Source organism: the organism of the source record quoted next, assembly GCF_019968955.1.
Source record: "MAG: Porospora cf. gigantea A chromosome Unknown PgA_NODE_133_length_35120_cov_353.694, whole genome shotgun sequence".
NCBI classification, from domain to species: domain Eukaryota; phylum Apicomplexa; class Conoidasida; order Eugregarinorida; family Porosporidae; genus Porospora; species Porospora cf. gigantea A.
In genome coordinates, this window is record NW_027151388.1 from 1 (window position 1) to 13,840 (window position 13,840).

Genomic DNA, 13,840 nt, shown 5'->3' on the forward strand with positions numbered 1-13,840 from the left:
AGTATTCCCTCCCAAACAGAGCCGCTCCGAGATGGGCGCCTATGATAAGGAGGGATCGAGTATTTCCGAGAAGATCATCAAGAACCCCAATAGCTGGACGAACAGTATTCCCTCCCAAACAGAGCCGCTCCGAGATGGGCGCCTATGATAAGGAGGGACCGAGTAGATGGTTCTTTCGGCATTTCCGAGGAGATCATCAAGAACTCCAATAGCTGGTCGAACAGTATTCCCTCCCAAACAGAGCCGCTACGAGATGGGCGCCTACGATAAGGAGGGATCGAGTACATGGTTCTTTCGGCATTTCCGAGGAGATCATCAAGAACTCCAATAGCTGGACGAACAGTATTCCCTCCCAAACAGAGCCGCTCCGAGATGGGCGCCTATGATAAGGAGGGACCGAGTACATGGTTCTTTCGGCATTTCCGAGGAGATCATCAAGAACTCCAATAGCTGGACGACAGTATTCCCTCCACCACTCCAAGATAGGTGCCTATGATAAGAAGGGACTAAGCATATCAGACATCTAAGGAAGTCTCCACGAGAGATCGGAGTTGGATTGTCATCACTAGGTTCCCAATCAGTGCAGATCTTGAGTCGTCATAGCACAAGCTCGTACAGATTCGTTGTCATCCGGCGACTACCCCTTAAACCATTGTCTTAAACTCTCTGAGTATTTATTCGCTTAAAGTTTTGCAATGGAGACAGAACGGTTGGATCTTCGTTTTCGCAGTGATCGGCTGCCTCATGGTGAAAAGTGTAAATAATATTCGTTGGTCACATCTTCATGTTTATATGAGTAAATAATATTCAAAAAAGTGCTGCCGAATGGAAGTGGAAAAATCTGGTATTTCAAGTTTTTTTGCAATATCCGTCCCACAATCATACGTGGTCTCTTGAGAAATCGACCTATTCAACATTAGCTGATGGCTGTGATAACCACCTCTCCCTTCGAAGACCAGAAGCCAGGCACCTCAGGTCTGCGTAAGAAGGTTGTAGTGTTCGAGCAGAAGAATTACCTGGAAAACTTCACGCAAAGTATTATGTCGTGCTTCCCTGCGGAAGAGATTCAAGGCTGTTCTCTCCTAGTTTCTGGTGATGGGCGGTACTACAGTAGAGAGGCTATCCAGAAGATCTGTGAGGTGGCAGCTGGCAACCAAGTGGGGCGTGTGCTCATCGGTGCACATGGACTCATGTCGACGCCTGCAGCTTCTTGCGTGATCAGAGAGAAGAATCTGTATGGTGGCATTCTGCTCACCGCCTCGCACAATCCAGGTGGCCCCAAGAACGACTTTGGAGTTAAGTACAACATGAGCAACGGTGGCCCGGCACCTGATGCTGTGACCTCTAGGATCTTCGAACTCTCAAAGACGTTGACCGAGTACAAACGACTGGAACTTCCCCCCATTGACATCGACACCTGCGGAGAAGTAAAGCTCACAGAGACTTTCACGGTGGAAGTCATCGATGTTGTGGCTTCTTGGGTCTCGCTGATGCGCTCCATATTCGACTTCAATGCAATTCAGAAACTGCTCAATCGACCAGATTTCAAGCTGATTTTCGACGGCATGCACGGTGTGGCAGGTCCCTACGCCAAGGCTCTCTTTGTCGACGTCTTCAACTGCGAGCCCAAAAGCTGCATGAATTGCGACCCTAAGCCGGACTTCGGCGGGGGGCACCCCGACCCCAATCTGACTTACGCCGAGGAGCTCGTGAAGATAATGAAGCCGTTAGCGCCGCAGGAGGTGACTGAGGATACACCTGATTTCGGCGCTGCAGCCGATGGTGATTGTGACCGTAATATGGTTCTAGGAAAGGGCTTCTTTGTTACGCCGTCTGACAGCGTAGCTATCATAGCGGCGTACGCCCAGAAGTGCATTCCATACTTCGCTGGCGGTCTTTCCGGGGTAGCTCGGTCCATGCCAACCTCATGCGCCATAGATCGCGTAGCGGCTAAGCTAGGCCTTGAGTGCTTCGAGACGCCAACTGGGTGGAAGTACTTCGGAAATCTGATGGACGCCGGGCGGATGGCCATTTGTGGCGAGGAGTCCTTTGGTACGGGATCAGATCACGTTAGGGAGAAAGACGGTATATGGGCGGTATTGGCCTGGCTGTCTATATTGGCTCATGCCAACGACGAAAACAACCAAGCGTTAGTCTCGGTCGAAGCGATCGTTACCGGCTTCTGGCAGGAGTACGGCAGATGTTACTACTCCCGTTACGACTACGAGGAAGTCGAGAGCACCAAAGCCAACGAGGTGATCGACCATCTACGCACCCTTGCTTGCTCGGACCTTACGAGACTTCACGAACACGTCACATCAGAAGAAGCCAAGACCTACTTGCAGTTGAATCAAGTCGTGACTGCAGACGATTTCACCTATACGGACCCCGTCGACAAGTCTGTGGCTGCGAATCAAGGCGTGCGGTACATCTTCAAAGACGGAAGTCGGATGATCTGGAGGTTGTCAGGCACCGGGTCAGTCGGCGCTACAGTCCGTGTGTACTTCGAGAAATACGAGAAGGACGACACAGCTCAACCCACAGCGGCGGCGCTGAAGGTGATCATAGACATTGCTCTGGAGTTGTGCAAGATTCACGAGATCACTGGTCGCGCTGGACCCACCGTGGTGACGTAATGACGGCTTTCTGTGAATGAAACCTGAGGCTCTCAAACCACTAAAAGCAGCTGACCGCTCCTCTGCACTGAACGTTCGGATATCTTCTTTCGCATCGCTTGGCGCTCCTTCTCTTCACAAGGATGCTCTGTAATTTAGGATGGCGCTCTCGTGCCCACCCGCGTTCAGTAGGCGGTGGCGCGGACACTTCTCTCTACTGTTGCGTCATCTCATAGGACTAGTAGCGCTGGAATAAATAGGTATTTTCATGGCGGAACCTCTGGAACCACAGTGCATGGACGGCAACACCGACGACTCCCGGCGACCTGACAGTCCTCGTGACGCCGGCAAAGACGAAGTGAAGCGTCAGTCTCGATCTAGGTCGCGATCCAGGTCAAGGTCTCGATCTAGGTCGGCCTCTCCTGGTCGCCAACGGTCCTCGCCTCAACGCTCGAGGTCTCGCTCGCGATCACCAACGGGGCCTTTGAGGAGGGACGCCGTGCTCTCAAGAGCGCATGTTGACATCATTAAGGTATCCGACCAAGACGCCTCTTTCATCCTCGGTTGCGGTGGGCGTACCAAGAAAAAGCTAGCTCGAGTGTGCCAAGCAGACCTCAACATTACCAAGGACGAGTCTGGCAGCACCATACTGGAAGTCAGGTTGGTGGTTGTTTGACGTGCCTTTCTCATATTCTCCCAGAGGACCTCCGCCCAATAGAGAACGTGCTTTGCAGTACGTCCACTTCGTTATGCAGCAACGTGTCGGGCCCGTCAGACTTGACTGCGATCCCGCTGAACGCGACGACCTTACGGTGCTTGAGGTTCCCACCGAGTGCGTGGGGTATGTTACAGGTCGGAAGGGGCTGGGTCTCCGGTCCATCGAAGAAGAATGGAGTACTTTGATGTTCTTCACTGAATTGTCCTCCAAAGAATCGCCCACTGAGAGGCTGGCGATTTTCGGCGATGAACGCCACCGGAAGGGTGCCGAGCTGAAGGTGATGAGCGCAGTGGATCAGAAGATCCCTGGCTACTTCACTAAGGACGTTAACGAAACTATCTCCGAATCAGACAACCTCGATCACGACATCGTCGAGATCGCCGAAGAGAATTACTCATACGCCCTTGGGAAGCTTGGCTCCACGAGGAAGAAGCTGGCAGCTGCCGCTGCTGCGATTCTGGAGTATGTCGGTCCCTACGCGTTCATCGTTGGACTAAAGGATGAGCGTCGCCGGGCTCGCGAGTACCTGGAGTGGCTGTGTCAACAACGCACCAAACTGGTGTCCGTTGACACCAGCAACAGGGACGACGTTGCCGTTCTGCCTATCCCAGACAAGTTCGTGGCCTACGTTACCGGTTGCAAGGGCGCGGGTCTGAGGAACGTTGAACAGAAAACCAGCACATTCATCTTCCTTGATGGAGAGAAGATTTCCGACACTGAAGGACGACTTCTTATCTTTGGTTCTAACAAAGCAGACCGTGAGCAGGCGGTTAGAATTATCCAAGACCGCATCAAGGACAAAGAGAGGGACGATGTTCGCGGATCGGGTAGGCGTCGGTCCTATTACCCCGAGGACGAGTCTCGTCGTCGATCACCCGACAGAGACTTCCGCCGGGACAACCGCAGAGATCGCGACGACCGGCGTGACAACGACCGAGACCGTCGAGACAACGAACGTCGAGACCCAGAGCGCAGAGATGACCGTCGAGACCGCGGCTGGCAGGATCGGGACCGCCGAGAGACGTACCGCCCCCGATCGTATGATAGACATAGATAGTGGTCGAATCTAGTGCACGTATAAGCGCAATGACTGCCCCCACTCACGTATGACAGACAGATAGTTGAATACAGTGCACGTAGGAATATGCTCAAGTGTACAATGAATCAGTATCAATGGAACCTAGAGCTCTATGGAACACAGCGAATGGCGAATGGACACGTCAAGTTGGCCAAGACAAACAGCGAAATGCCAAGCGCAACACGCACTAGCGAAAGTCAATGGGAAATCGTCGGCCTTCTTGGTCACATGTGGACTCTGAGTAGCGCAGACGACGCATTTTAGGTCCTAACTCCTCTCCGCCGGTACGGAGCGCCCAGCTTTGACGTAAGCACATCGTGACGGGGCTCTCGGCGGGTCGAGTACGCTTGCGAGACGCCCTGTCCTCCAAAGGAACCTCCATGTGGAGTCTCGTGTCGGCTTCGACAGGCTGATAATCCCATTCCTGCAATCTAGCCTTGGTTTGCTGATCATCAGACCGGAGATGATTTCGCGAGCGTATGAAAGCCTCAAAGTCCCAATCTGGCCAACCCAACTCGTTGAGGCGATATAGCTCGGAGGACGACATGTGCCGAGCGGCAAAAATTTCCTAGTTTCTTGCGAATTGATGGCATTCCACTAAGATACACACCTACAGCGATGGGATAACTGAGCTTCGACGAGACGAGACGAGACGAGACAGCACATGATGTAGTCACAAAAAAATACGACACACATATCTGCCGCTTTAATGAGCGCAGTTGGAAATTATGCAATGACTTCATTCATTTATGATTCTAGGCCTTCCAGCCGCCCCAACAACAATCGCGCTCCACTGGTTGTCGTTGAGTTGGAACCCTCCGCTTGTGTAGGCGGGCGACCTCGCCGCCTCTCGCGGAGGGCGCCAGATTACGTCGACGTTCATAGGTGTGCAGTCTGATCCAGCAAAGCCGCTGGGGTCGCCAACCTTCCTGGCTGGAAATGAGGGCCTTGGAGATGCCTGGTCCACCCGTTTGGCGACACTACATGTGGTTATGCTCTCAGGTGTAACCGGTTGACATCCCTCGGAGCTCGCAACCGGTGCCAATTCCTTCAGAATTGTCATCCAAGCATCACTGCCCCAGAACTTCAACCACTGCAAATGTACCACCGGATCAGAAGCAAAGTAGGTGTCAAGGTGGTACAAGAGAACTCTGCTCTCGCGTACCGACTGCATCAGCAGCATCAACTCATGGGGATGCACCAAGATACGCCGTAATAGTTTCTTCGGTCCCTCAACGAACCACTGCTGTCGAAATTCTGGCGACGGCCACACGCAACTTCCTAGCATGGCATCTAGCAGCCCTTTTCGTCTGTAAAAAGGTGGCTCGGCCTCCTCGCTTGGTAGCACATCGTCGCTGCGACTGAAGGTCGGAAGTATTGAGTCGTGGTCAGGCATCGCTTTCATGAACGTCACCTGGTTGAACCACGCGATTTCTTGGCGCGAAGCGCACTGTCGTTGGTAGTATCTAAACGGATCTTCCTTCCCCTGTGGTTCATCGGGGAATACAAACACCATGGGCTCCACAATCGTGAACACATACAACCCGTCGTGGTGTTTTTCAGCTCTGTACACCTCAGCTTCCAAGATGTTTCGGCACAGGGACTGAATGGCGGCAGTGTGTCCATCCAACGCGCGCATAATTGTCAGGCGACTGGTCCAGATTCGAATGAAACTGCCGGAATCGTTGGTTGGAGTGAGGATCAACTGATTGGGGTCCTCCACCACCCAAGATCTCATGTTGAGCATTTCCGTGAACTGGGCTCGTGGCACTGCGTTGAGCAGACGCATGCATTGGTCTAACTCCTTTGCTTCCTCAAGGGGAAGGAGAAAGTGAAGGCCCTGATCGAGCGACTCCATCGATGTGGAAATACTGCGAAAATCTATTATTTATGGATACGCTTCGGATATTAGCTTCACCCAATATTTGGACAATATTCAGAAGTCTTGGTACGACACAGGTATAGCAGTGAACGAAGCGGTAAAACGAATTTGCAATCATGAATAAAAAGCTCGAACCTGCCTTTAGGAACCGAAAACCTGCAGTTCGTTGGCTGTCAGCGTAGCCCTACACAGCGGGCACTTGGCACTCGACCGCTGCAGAGACAACACTTGGCCCAAACACGCGTTATGAAAGACGTGCCCACAATGTGTTACGTTAGAGTCGTGCTGGATAAGACTCAGGCAAATGCTGCACTCCGAGTTCTGACGGCCTGACAGTTGGAATAGCAGGTAGTCGCTGGGCCTTAGCTCCAGAGTCAGGTGGGGAAAGGCGCTCATCAGACGGCTGAAGCTGATGCAGGCCTCGACCCCTTCAGCATTCATCAAGTATGGGACGCCAATGTTGGTTGGGAGGGATCCATCGCGCCTGAGGACGTGAAGCACAGTCAGCAACTGGTGGTCATCAATGAAGACCTCAACATGTTGAAACTGCTTCCGGCGGCTGAGGAAGTCATGAACGACCCGCAGACCTGAGATCAGCCCTTTGAGCATCAGCAGCTCCATGACTTCCTTGCCTGCGATTAATTGCTGAGAGATTAGAGATCTGTCAGAATCGTACATCCGTAGCTGCACTCGTTGGCCAGATTTGAGGACTACCACGCGAACCGGTTCAAGATCAGCCGATTCGAGGAAGAAGGAGTCATCAGGGACCTCCGGTGTAAGAACACACTTAAGGCTGGATGGCCCCTGTGGTGCAGCCAGCTCAACTCGTCCTCGAGGCATCATTTTCATCAAGTACCGGCAAGACAATATCAAGCCCTTATTTCCGATTGGAGTCTCATTGGCAGTTCGCCAACCCCGATCTGGTGTGGCGGCTCCCCTGCACTCACTCATTGCTCTTTCCGTACTGGAATCGCGGGACCAGTGTGCGGCATATTCAGATCTGGTGTGAAGCGTGAAGGTGGACCGAAACTGCACCTCGGCCAGCTTGGACATAGCCCTTTTCAACACGAACAGCTCTGCGTAGTCGTCACACAGCTCAGTGTCCTCAGGGACAACTACCTGGCTGGTCTCTTTAAAGCTGGGCATCTCAGGGCTGTGTATGCAGTAGAGGAGCATGTTCTCCGACGTCTCTCCTCTGCAATAGATATTTACATGGCGATTCATAAAGCCTGATGAGTGACCCAGGACGCTCCGAGCTTGGACGTCCCCAAGAAGATCCACAGTTGAACGTCGCATCAAACGAAATGAAGAATAACTATGAGTGTATGATTAGGAATTGGATTCAGGGGAGGGGTCGTCTGCGTGACAGTTTCGTCCTATGGAAATATCTCAGCAACTGCATCAATCGAGAGAGAGACTTAAGGTAGAGATTGACAGGTGCCAGGCCCTTCGCACTAGAGAGAGGCTTCTCATCCAACGGACGGAGGCGGCCTTCAACAGAAGGGTGGAGGTGCAAACATTGGTGGAGAAGAGGGAGATGCGTATGATGGAGCTGACGCACCAACGGGAACGTCTGCGCCGACAGGCTGAAGCTGCCAATCTTCAGAAAGGGGACATCCAATCCAAAATGACCTCTCAAGACGCCGCGGAGACTCTGACTCGACGCAGAGCTGTCCGAAAGATACAGAGTCTGATGGCTGAGGCTGAAACGCGCAGGCAGGAGCTGCAGGAGAGGTTGTGTACGACCGCAGGCCGCCGTTTGCAGCTGGAGAAAACGCGGGAGGAACTGAGACAGCGCAGTAAGGTGGCAAGGGGACGTCTGACCCTAGTCTTGGAGCTGCCGACCATCAGCCAACTGGACCAGTCGACAGAAGATCTGCATCAACACGTGGAGTCTGCTGGAGTGGCGCGCAAGCGAGCGGAAGTGCAGCTGGAGAGAGCACAGGCAGGGCTCACCCGTCTACAAACTGAGGGTGAGTCGAAGGATATGGCATCCCAGTTCTGAAGGAAGAGCAGGAAATGTCGAAGGAACTCCATCTGGCCCATAGAGACCTGGAGATCGACAAGGCCAGGTTGGCAAGTCTGACAGAGAGGTGGCGTCAGGTGGAGAGGGAGCTCACAGCAGTCAGGCACCCCAAGCGCCGCCGAACGCGAGCGCCGCAGATGGACGTCACGGAGGCGGACCTGGAGAGCCTGGCGCAAATGTAAAGCGTCAACTTCGGCTTTACTGGTTTGTTAAGTATGTTCCTCACACAGCTCTAGACCATGTTAATTTTCGTCCTCCTTCTTCACACAACTCTGTAGCATTGTTATGGCGTTATCGACCGTGGCTGCCGTTGGGCCGGGTGGGATTTGATCCTCAGACGTGACAATCTTTTGCAAGGTAGGTAAAAAATCCAATCCCCGTTCTCTTCCAAAGTTGTGGAGCATCGACCACGCCTGGATCTTAGCCTCCAGCTCTGTCGTTTTTTGCTTCGCGCCCTCCAATTTCTGTTGGAGGTCGTCGTTTTGGTGCTGCAAGTAAACCACCTGCGCCTCAGCAGCGATTCGTCTCTTCTTCTGCTCCTCAACCTGGCCTTGCAGAACCTCCATGCCTTCCTTCAGTTTTTGACGGTGCTTATGTGCGCTGAGACGGTTACGGGCTCTCTGCACTTCACGCTTGGACTCTGATTCCACTCCTAGCTTGCCCTTACCGGCGCTGATCATGGACACCTGGTCTGTCCGCTCCATTGTTGTCTTATGCAAGATTATAATTCAGACGTAATCCAGGAAATCATGCTGACGTGGCAGGCGTCACGGCCTGTGTCAGTAACCTGGAAATCGGATTGACGTGGTTTTTAACATATCCTCAAGATGCAGTACGAGTTTCATGCACGAATATTCATGGTAGATGTCTGGAGATGCACCGTATTTTCTGCCAACATCCACACCCAAAAAAATGACGATGGTTATCGTTTACAAAGAGCGATCAGCACGCCAGCCCCTGCGAACACGGGAAGAACTCCAACTGGATTGTGCATGCACGAGCGGCTCACCTATTCTACTGGAGGAAGAGAAGGTGAAATTTAGCACCCATGCGAGGACGACTACGGTTGAAGACTGGATCAGCGATGTGAGCGACACTCACGCAGAGAAGGAAAGAGCCCAACGCCTTTTGAGTCAGCTCTTCGTAATCCACTGGTTCCGGGCGGAGCATTTCAGGCATAGCTCGCGCCTCTTCGTCCAGCCAAGTACGAGGGCCAAACGAGGGTTGAGCGACGACTGGACCCCGCTCGATCGGGGCTATCTTGGGAGTAATATAGGGCGTTGACAGTGCTGACTTCATGAACCGAGCATCAGCTCGTAGTTCTGGCGGCCGAACCGTGCTGTCAAACATTCGTGTCTCCAGACCTACCGGCTTCGGACCCCAATCAGCGAAATGATTGTCAGGATACAGAAACTCCTTTGAAAGTGGACTTGAAAGCGCGGACTCACACTTCGCTGTGGTTTTGCTCGAAGTCCAGGGGAAGGCAAATTCCGGTCGCTCCTTTCTTGAGAAAGGGCGCTGTGGCGGGATGTACTCATGCGCGTAATGCGGTCTGTCGTTCATTGGAGGACGGTTCTCTTTAAACAGCGACTCAGCAGCAAACGTGGCATACGGAGCAGCCCTGTGCATCGACCTCCGCGGTTTGGCATGGAACCCATGATGCGTTGGCATTGCTTGCCGAGAGCTGTCGAACTGCACTTGCAGCTGAAACCCCCGATCTGCAGACCGGCTACTATGATCAGCGTGGCTGTAGCCGAAGGTGTCGTTGAAAGGGCACATTTCAGCTCAAACTCTATTTTAAACTAGTCATTTCCGACTATTCTGTCAGCGAAACGGAAACCCTCGTCGAAATATCGTCCAACTTCTTAACGAAGTCGTTCTGCCGGTTTGCCTACGGCAGCCGTTCTGCATGAACACTCTCTGTGGTCAACTAGATATTATTAGATATCCGCATGCCTCCTGTCGAACGCAGCAACAAATACCACATGACATTCGTTGTGGGCAAGAACCGGCCTCCACGTCCGCCGGACCCACAACCTGCCATCCAAGTGAAACCTATGCAGAGCATTTCGGTGGCGAAAGGCCTACAGAACGTCTTTGCACCCGAGGGGTGGGACCCTGCGAAGACGTGCGTAGTCTGCAACTTCCCCACGGGCACTGATGAGCGTGCCGCTCTGTGCTTCTTGCAGTATCTCATTCCTATTTCCCACATCGAAAAAGGCCCCTCGCTAGGGAAAGAAGTCAACTTTTTGTGTGTGCTTCCTTCCGACAAAGAGATAGAGCTGTTGCTGAGGTCATCGGTATGGTTCAACTCCGGCCAACCAATCCAAAGCCGAATGGTTGACGTCGAACCCTCGGCCCTAGATCCAGCCAACATCATGAACGCAGCCGGAGAGGTGATGGCCCAAGGTCAGTTCGCAGTTACTATGGTCAATGACATGGCATCAATGTTCAATAACATGAACTGGTGACTCAATGAAACCGTTTTGATCGGATTGAAGATGTGTACACTAAAAGACAAACCGACCAAAAACTTCTAAGAGTCCTAATGAAACCGAAACCAAGCTTTTCACCGTAAACAACGTTCGGAATGAGAGATGGTGATTGGCTCCTTCGGACATGGAGGATTCTGAGGTATGCATACCTTCATGTGGCTAGCATTCTTGACTGCCGTGGCACTTGCAAAACTTCCTCGTCTGTCGAGGTTTGAGTCCTTTGACAGACCTGAAAGGCTTTTGCAAACAGAACACGACGACCTGTCTGCAAAGGGACTTGAGGATCCAGATGAGGAGGGCGCCCATGAACGAGAAAGGTTCACCCGGTTCCAGCAGATAGTCCGAGACGAGATCAAGCCGCTGAGGGAGAAGATTGAAGCACTTGCTGTGGAATCGGAAGCGGCGCATCAGGATGGTGACTCGGAGCCAAACAAGGAGCAGCGCTTTAAACAAGTTGGCCTTCCGCCAGCGGATCAGGATCGACTGAACGAACTTCTCGCTCAGAGTGGGCTGAGTCCTGGAGTGGTTGAGGGGATCAAGGACATCCAACAAATATTCGAGCGAAACCAACAAGACATTGCCAAGCTAGGCAGCTCTTGGGGAGCACCCTCCATGACGCCGGACAAGATGAACGGGTTGATGTACTCAGCCATGGCAAACCACCCCACTATGGACCCTAAGCTCTACGAGAAGATGTTTGAGAACTGGCGTTACCAGCTAGCCAAAATGTACCCGCCGTTCATGACTCCTGGAGTGCAGGGTCCGCCCCCTTCTATGACCGGGATGGGCGCTGGATTCATGGCGCCGGCAGCGGGCATCCCAGCGCCACCCCCAGGGTTTCCCGGATTTCAGGACCAACAGGCCTTTGCCTATAAGAATCGTGTGTGAAGGCCGTCACGCATCTGGTCAGGATAACGTCTATCAGTCAGTCGTGTAACATGCGGGTTCATAGTCAATATTTTACATTTTGGATGCAGTACTCCCCAACATCGACATTGTATCGAGAGTTCCTTCTCTCTGCCAAGTGAGTGCACTGCATTTCGACCATAGGCGCGTTCACGTGGAATCCGGAGCAGGCAGTATGGGCGGAAACCAGGCTGCCGCTAACCCGAAAGGGGCTGGCATCAGAGGCCAAGTCATGATGTGACCTACGTGACTTGATGATGAAATCGAAAAAACAAAATGGACTCACTTCCGGTTTCCGTCTTCGAAGAAGTCCTATCATTCTGCTCTGGCTTAAGGTGTCGAACAATCTCAAAACTGAGGTGAGTCTCCGAGGTGCTGAGCACAGCCAGTGTAACCGACATCTCTGTGAACTCATGTCTCGCACGTCTATCACATGTCACACCACAGCTCGAAGCTTGAGTGAAATGACCCCACAGCTGCAGCGGCGAGTGAGATCCCTGTCACTGAGGACCACGGATGAGTTTGACCCTTCGTGGGCGAGCACTTTGACTCTGAACAAGCTTTGTCTTAGGAATGTAGAGTCCGTGAAGGCTCTAAGACATCTAGTGGACAGGGGCCTAACGCTGGACCTTGTCAACCACCTTATCATCGAATCTGTGGGAGAATTCTTCGAGTGGCAAGACGTGCCGTTTTTAGTCGAGCTCCGCACCCTCGAAATATACACGCCTTGCAAGCCAATTGTCTTTAAGCGCTTTCCCGACTCCCTGCACGTGATACACCTAAAAGGCGTCGTCAAGTTGCACGCTAGGTGCCTCCCGCCGGGCTTGAAGTGCCTCTCGGTGGACTGCCTTGTGGCGCTGGAGACTGATGCGTTGCCGGCGGAACTCTTCAGTCTTGTTGTGTCTGAGCTGTTCTGCCCACTAACTGAGCCGTTGTCAGGGCTGACGCTCCTGCCCCTTGCTCTCTCAGAGCTTCACATCGACTCTTCATCCGTTCATATGTTCACAGGCCTGCCAGACACCCTCGTCAGTCTCTCCCTTCCTGACGAGTTCAACGAAAGTCTCGAAAGTGAGTGTGGAGGTCTTGTGACAAAGATCTGCTGCCGTCCTGCCTTGCTAGTCTCCACCTTGGGGACCTTTTCAACCATCCACTGGAGTGCCTGCCGTCTAGCCTGACCATCCTAAGCTTAGGAATCGACTTTGATCAGCCCATCCCCCCAGGGGCACTCCCACCCACTCTGAAGTGTCTAATGATGGGCAGCCTCTTCGGCAACGATATCGGGGTGGGCGTGCTCCCTGACGGCCTGCTGCACCTAACGCTACCGTGCCTCGCTGATGGGCAGTTGCTCGAATTTCCCCTCGAGGCGGTGCCCAAATCCATCCGCGTCATCGATGATCTGGGGGCACAGATCGTGACTTGGCGGCTCGATGAAGGTGTGCTACCAGACCTGTCCTCCTTGATCTTGACTGACTCCTTCTCTGTAAGCTTCGCGGAGGCGCGCCTTCCGTCGAGCCTTCGATGCCTGCACTTGGGGTCTAGTTACGCTGAGAGGCTGACATGCCTTCCGAATCTCACAGTGCTCGACATGTGGTTTTCCGACGAGTGGAATTACACAATCGAGCCCGGAACGTTGCCTGCCACGCTGAAGGTACTACGACTACCCAGTTCGTTCAAACATCGATTGACTGCTGGCTCGTTGCCTGGGGGCTTGCTCCATCTGGAGCTGGGCGAGGAGTACGACCTGTGTCTGGGGCCGGGGGTGCTGCCTCACAGGCTCGAGGTGATGTGTCTTGGGGATCCGCTTCCCACCATCGAGGAGGGGTTTTTGCCGTCGAGTCTTCAAGTGCTTGGCGCGGCCCACCATGTCATTCTCAGCTGGTTCGATACGCACCCTGAAGGCGTTCCTGGCCTGGAGCACTTGGAGGTGAAGTCGAGTTTCCTCGTGGACACGGACCCCGTTTTCGACTGCAGCAGCTGTCCATGTCTGAGGGAAAGGCGTTGTATGTTCGACTGCCAATCTGAAGTCGGCACCTCCGAGACAGAAAGCGAATTCTAGAAACGTTCCGACATCTGTGCGTTCGATTTTTAATGTAAAGCATACAACGAATTCGAATATTGGT

At 53.1% G+C, this 13,840-nt stretch overlaps 10 protein-coding genes across 16 annotated transcripts; 6 read left to right on the forward strand and 4 right to left on the reverse strand.

The window, feature by feature from the left end:
* Nucleotides 1-923: 923 nt before the first annotated feature.
* Nucleotides 924-2,636, forward strand: KVP18_000922 (uncharacterized protein; the record flags this gene model as incomplete). The annotated part of the gene is made up of 1 exon (XM_067950444.1): nucleotides 924-2,636. One exon carries the CDS (start codon nucleotides 924-926, stop codon nucleotides 2,634-2,636), a length of 1,713 nt encoding a protein of 570 aa, XP_067813003.1.
* A 247-nt stretch (nucleotides 2,637-2,883) lies between these two features.
* On the forward strand, nucleotides 2,884-4,390 carry KVP18_000917 (uncharacterized protein; the record flags this gene model as incomplete). The annotated part of the gene is made up of 2 exons (XM_067950436.1): nucleotides 2,884-3,275; nucleotides 3,316-4,390. 2 exons carry the CDS (start codon nucleotides 2,884-2,886, stop codon nucleotides 4,388-4,390), a joined length of 1,467 nt encoding a protein of 488 aa, XP_067812995.1.
* A 760-nt stretch (nucleotides 4,391-5,150) lies between these two features.
* On the reverse strand, nucleotides 5,151-6,269 carry KVP18_000926 (uncharacterized protein; the record flags this gene model as incomplete). The annotated part of the gene is made up of 1 exon (XM_067950449.1): nucleotides 5,151-6,269. One exon carries the CDS (start codon nucleotides 6,267-6,269, stop codon nucleotides 5,151-5,153), a length of 1,119 nt encoding a protein of 372 aa, XP_067813008.1.
* Nucleotides 6,270-6,434: 165 nt separating this feature from the next.
* KVP18_000923 (uncharacterized protein) lies at nucleotides 6,435-7,589 on the reverse strand (the record flags this gene model as incomplete). 2 transcript variants are annotated; one of them, XM_067950445.1, is made up of 1 exon in its annotated part: nucleotides 6,435-7,589. In XM_067950445.1, the coding sequence occupies one exon, from the start codon at nucleotides 7,587-7,589 to the stop codon at nucleotides 6,435-6,437; it is 1,155 nt and encodes a 384-aa protein (XP_067813004.1). The 2 variants fall into 2 exon arrangements, with proteins under 2 accessions (XP_067813004.1, XP_067813005.1); XM_067950446.1 differs by having other exon boundaries at nucleotides 6,435-7,469.
* An 82-nt stretch (nucleotides 7,590-7,671) lies between these two features.
* KVP18_000919 (uncharacterized protein) lies at nucleotides 7,672-8,501 on the forward strand (the record flags this gene model as incomplete). 3 transcript variants are annotated; one of them, XM_067950438.1, is made up of 2 exons in its annotated part: nucleotides 7,672-8,266; nucleotides 8,293-8,501. In XM_067950438.1, 2 exons carry the CDS (start codon nucleotides 7,672-7,674, stop codon nucleotides 8,499-8,501), a joined length of 804 nt encoding a protein of 267 aa, XP_067812997.1. The 3 variants fall into 3 exon arrangements, with proteins under 3 accessions (XP_067812997.1, XP_067812999.1, XP_067812998.1); XM_067950440.1 differs by having other exon boundaries at nucleotides 7,672-8,298; XM_067950439.1 differs by lacking the exon at nucleotides 7,672-8,266 and having other exon boundaries at nucleotides 8,313-8,501.
* A 60-nt stretch (nucleotides 8,502-8,561) lies between these two features.
* Nucleotides 8,562-9,023, reverse strand: KVP18_000921 (uncharacterized protein; the record flags this gene model as incomplete). Its single annotated transcript, XM_067950443.1, has 1 exon — nucleotides 8,562-9,023. The coding sequence occupies one exon, from the start codon at nucleotides 9,021-9,023 to the stop codon at nucleotides 8,562-8,564; it is 462 nt and encodes a 153-aa protein (XP_067813002.1).
* A 310-nt stretch (nucleotides 9,024-9,333) lies between these two features.
* On the reverse strand, nucleotides 9,334-10,098 carry KVP18_000928 (uncharacterized protein; the record flags this gene model as incomplete). The annotated part of the gene is made up of 1 exon (XM_067950451.1): nucleotides 9,334-10,098. One exon carries the CDS (start codon nucleotides 10,096-10,098, stop codon nucleotides 9,334-9,336), a length of 765 nt encoding a protein of 254 aa, XP_067813010.1.
* Nucleotides 10,099-10,271: 173 nt separating this feature from the next.
* On the forward strand, nucleotides 10,272-10,790 carry KVP18_000909 (uncharacterized protein; the record flags this gene model as incomplete). Its single annotated transcript, XM_067950419.1, has 1 exon — nucleotides 10,272-10,790. The coding sequence occupies one exon, from the start codon at nucleotides 10,272-10,274 to the stop codon at nucleotides 10,788-10,790; it is 519 nt and encodes a 172-aa protein (XP_067812978.1).
* Nucleotides 10,791-10,955: 165 nt separating this feature from the next.
* KVP18_000908 (uncharacterized protein) lies at nucleotides 10,956-11,702 on the forward strand (the record flags this gene model as incomplete). Of its 2 annotated transcripts, none has more annotated exons than XM_067950418.1 (1): nucleotides 10,956-11,702. In XM_067950418.1, one exon carries the CDS (start codon nucleotides 10,956-10,958, stop codon nucleotides 11,700-11,702), a length of 747 nt encoding a protein of 248 aa, XP_067812977.1. The 2 variants fall into 2 exon arrangements, with proteins under 2 accessions (XP_067812977.1, XP_067812976.1); XM_067950417.1 differs by having other exon boundaries at nucleotides 10,968-11,702.
* A 482-nt stretch (nucleotides 11,703-12,184) lies between these two features.
* KVP18_000910 (uncharacterized protein) lies at nucleotides 12,185-13,776 on the forward strand (the record flags this gene model as incomplete). 3 transcript variants are annotated; one of them, XM_067950420.1, is made up of 2 exons in its annotated part: nucleotides 12,185-12,788; nucleotides 12,815-13,776. In XM_067950420.1, the coding sequence occupies 2 exons, from the start codon at nucleotides 12,185-12,187 to the stop codon at nucleotides 13,774-13,776; spliced, it is 1,566 nt and encodes a 521-aa protein (XP_067812979.1). The 3 variants fall into 3 exon arrangements, with proteins under 3 accessions (XP_067812979.1, XP_067812980.1, XP_067812981.1); XM_067950421.1 differs by having other exon boundaries at nucleotides 12,185-12,895; XM_067950422.1 differs by lacking the exon at nucleotides 12,185-12,788 and having other exon boundaries at nucleotides 12,970-13,776.
* Nucleotides 13,777-13,840: the final 64 nt, after the last annotated feature.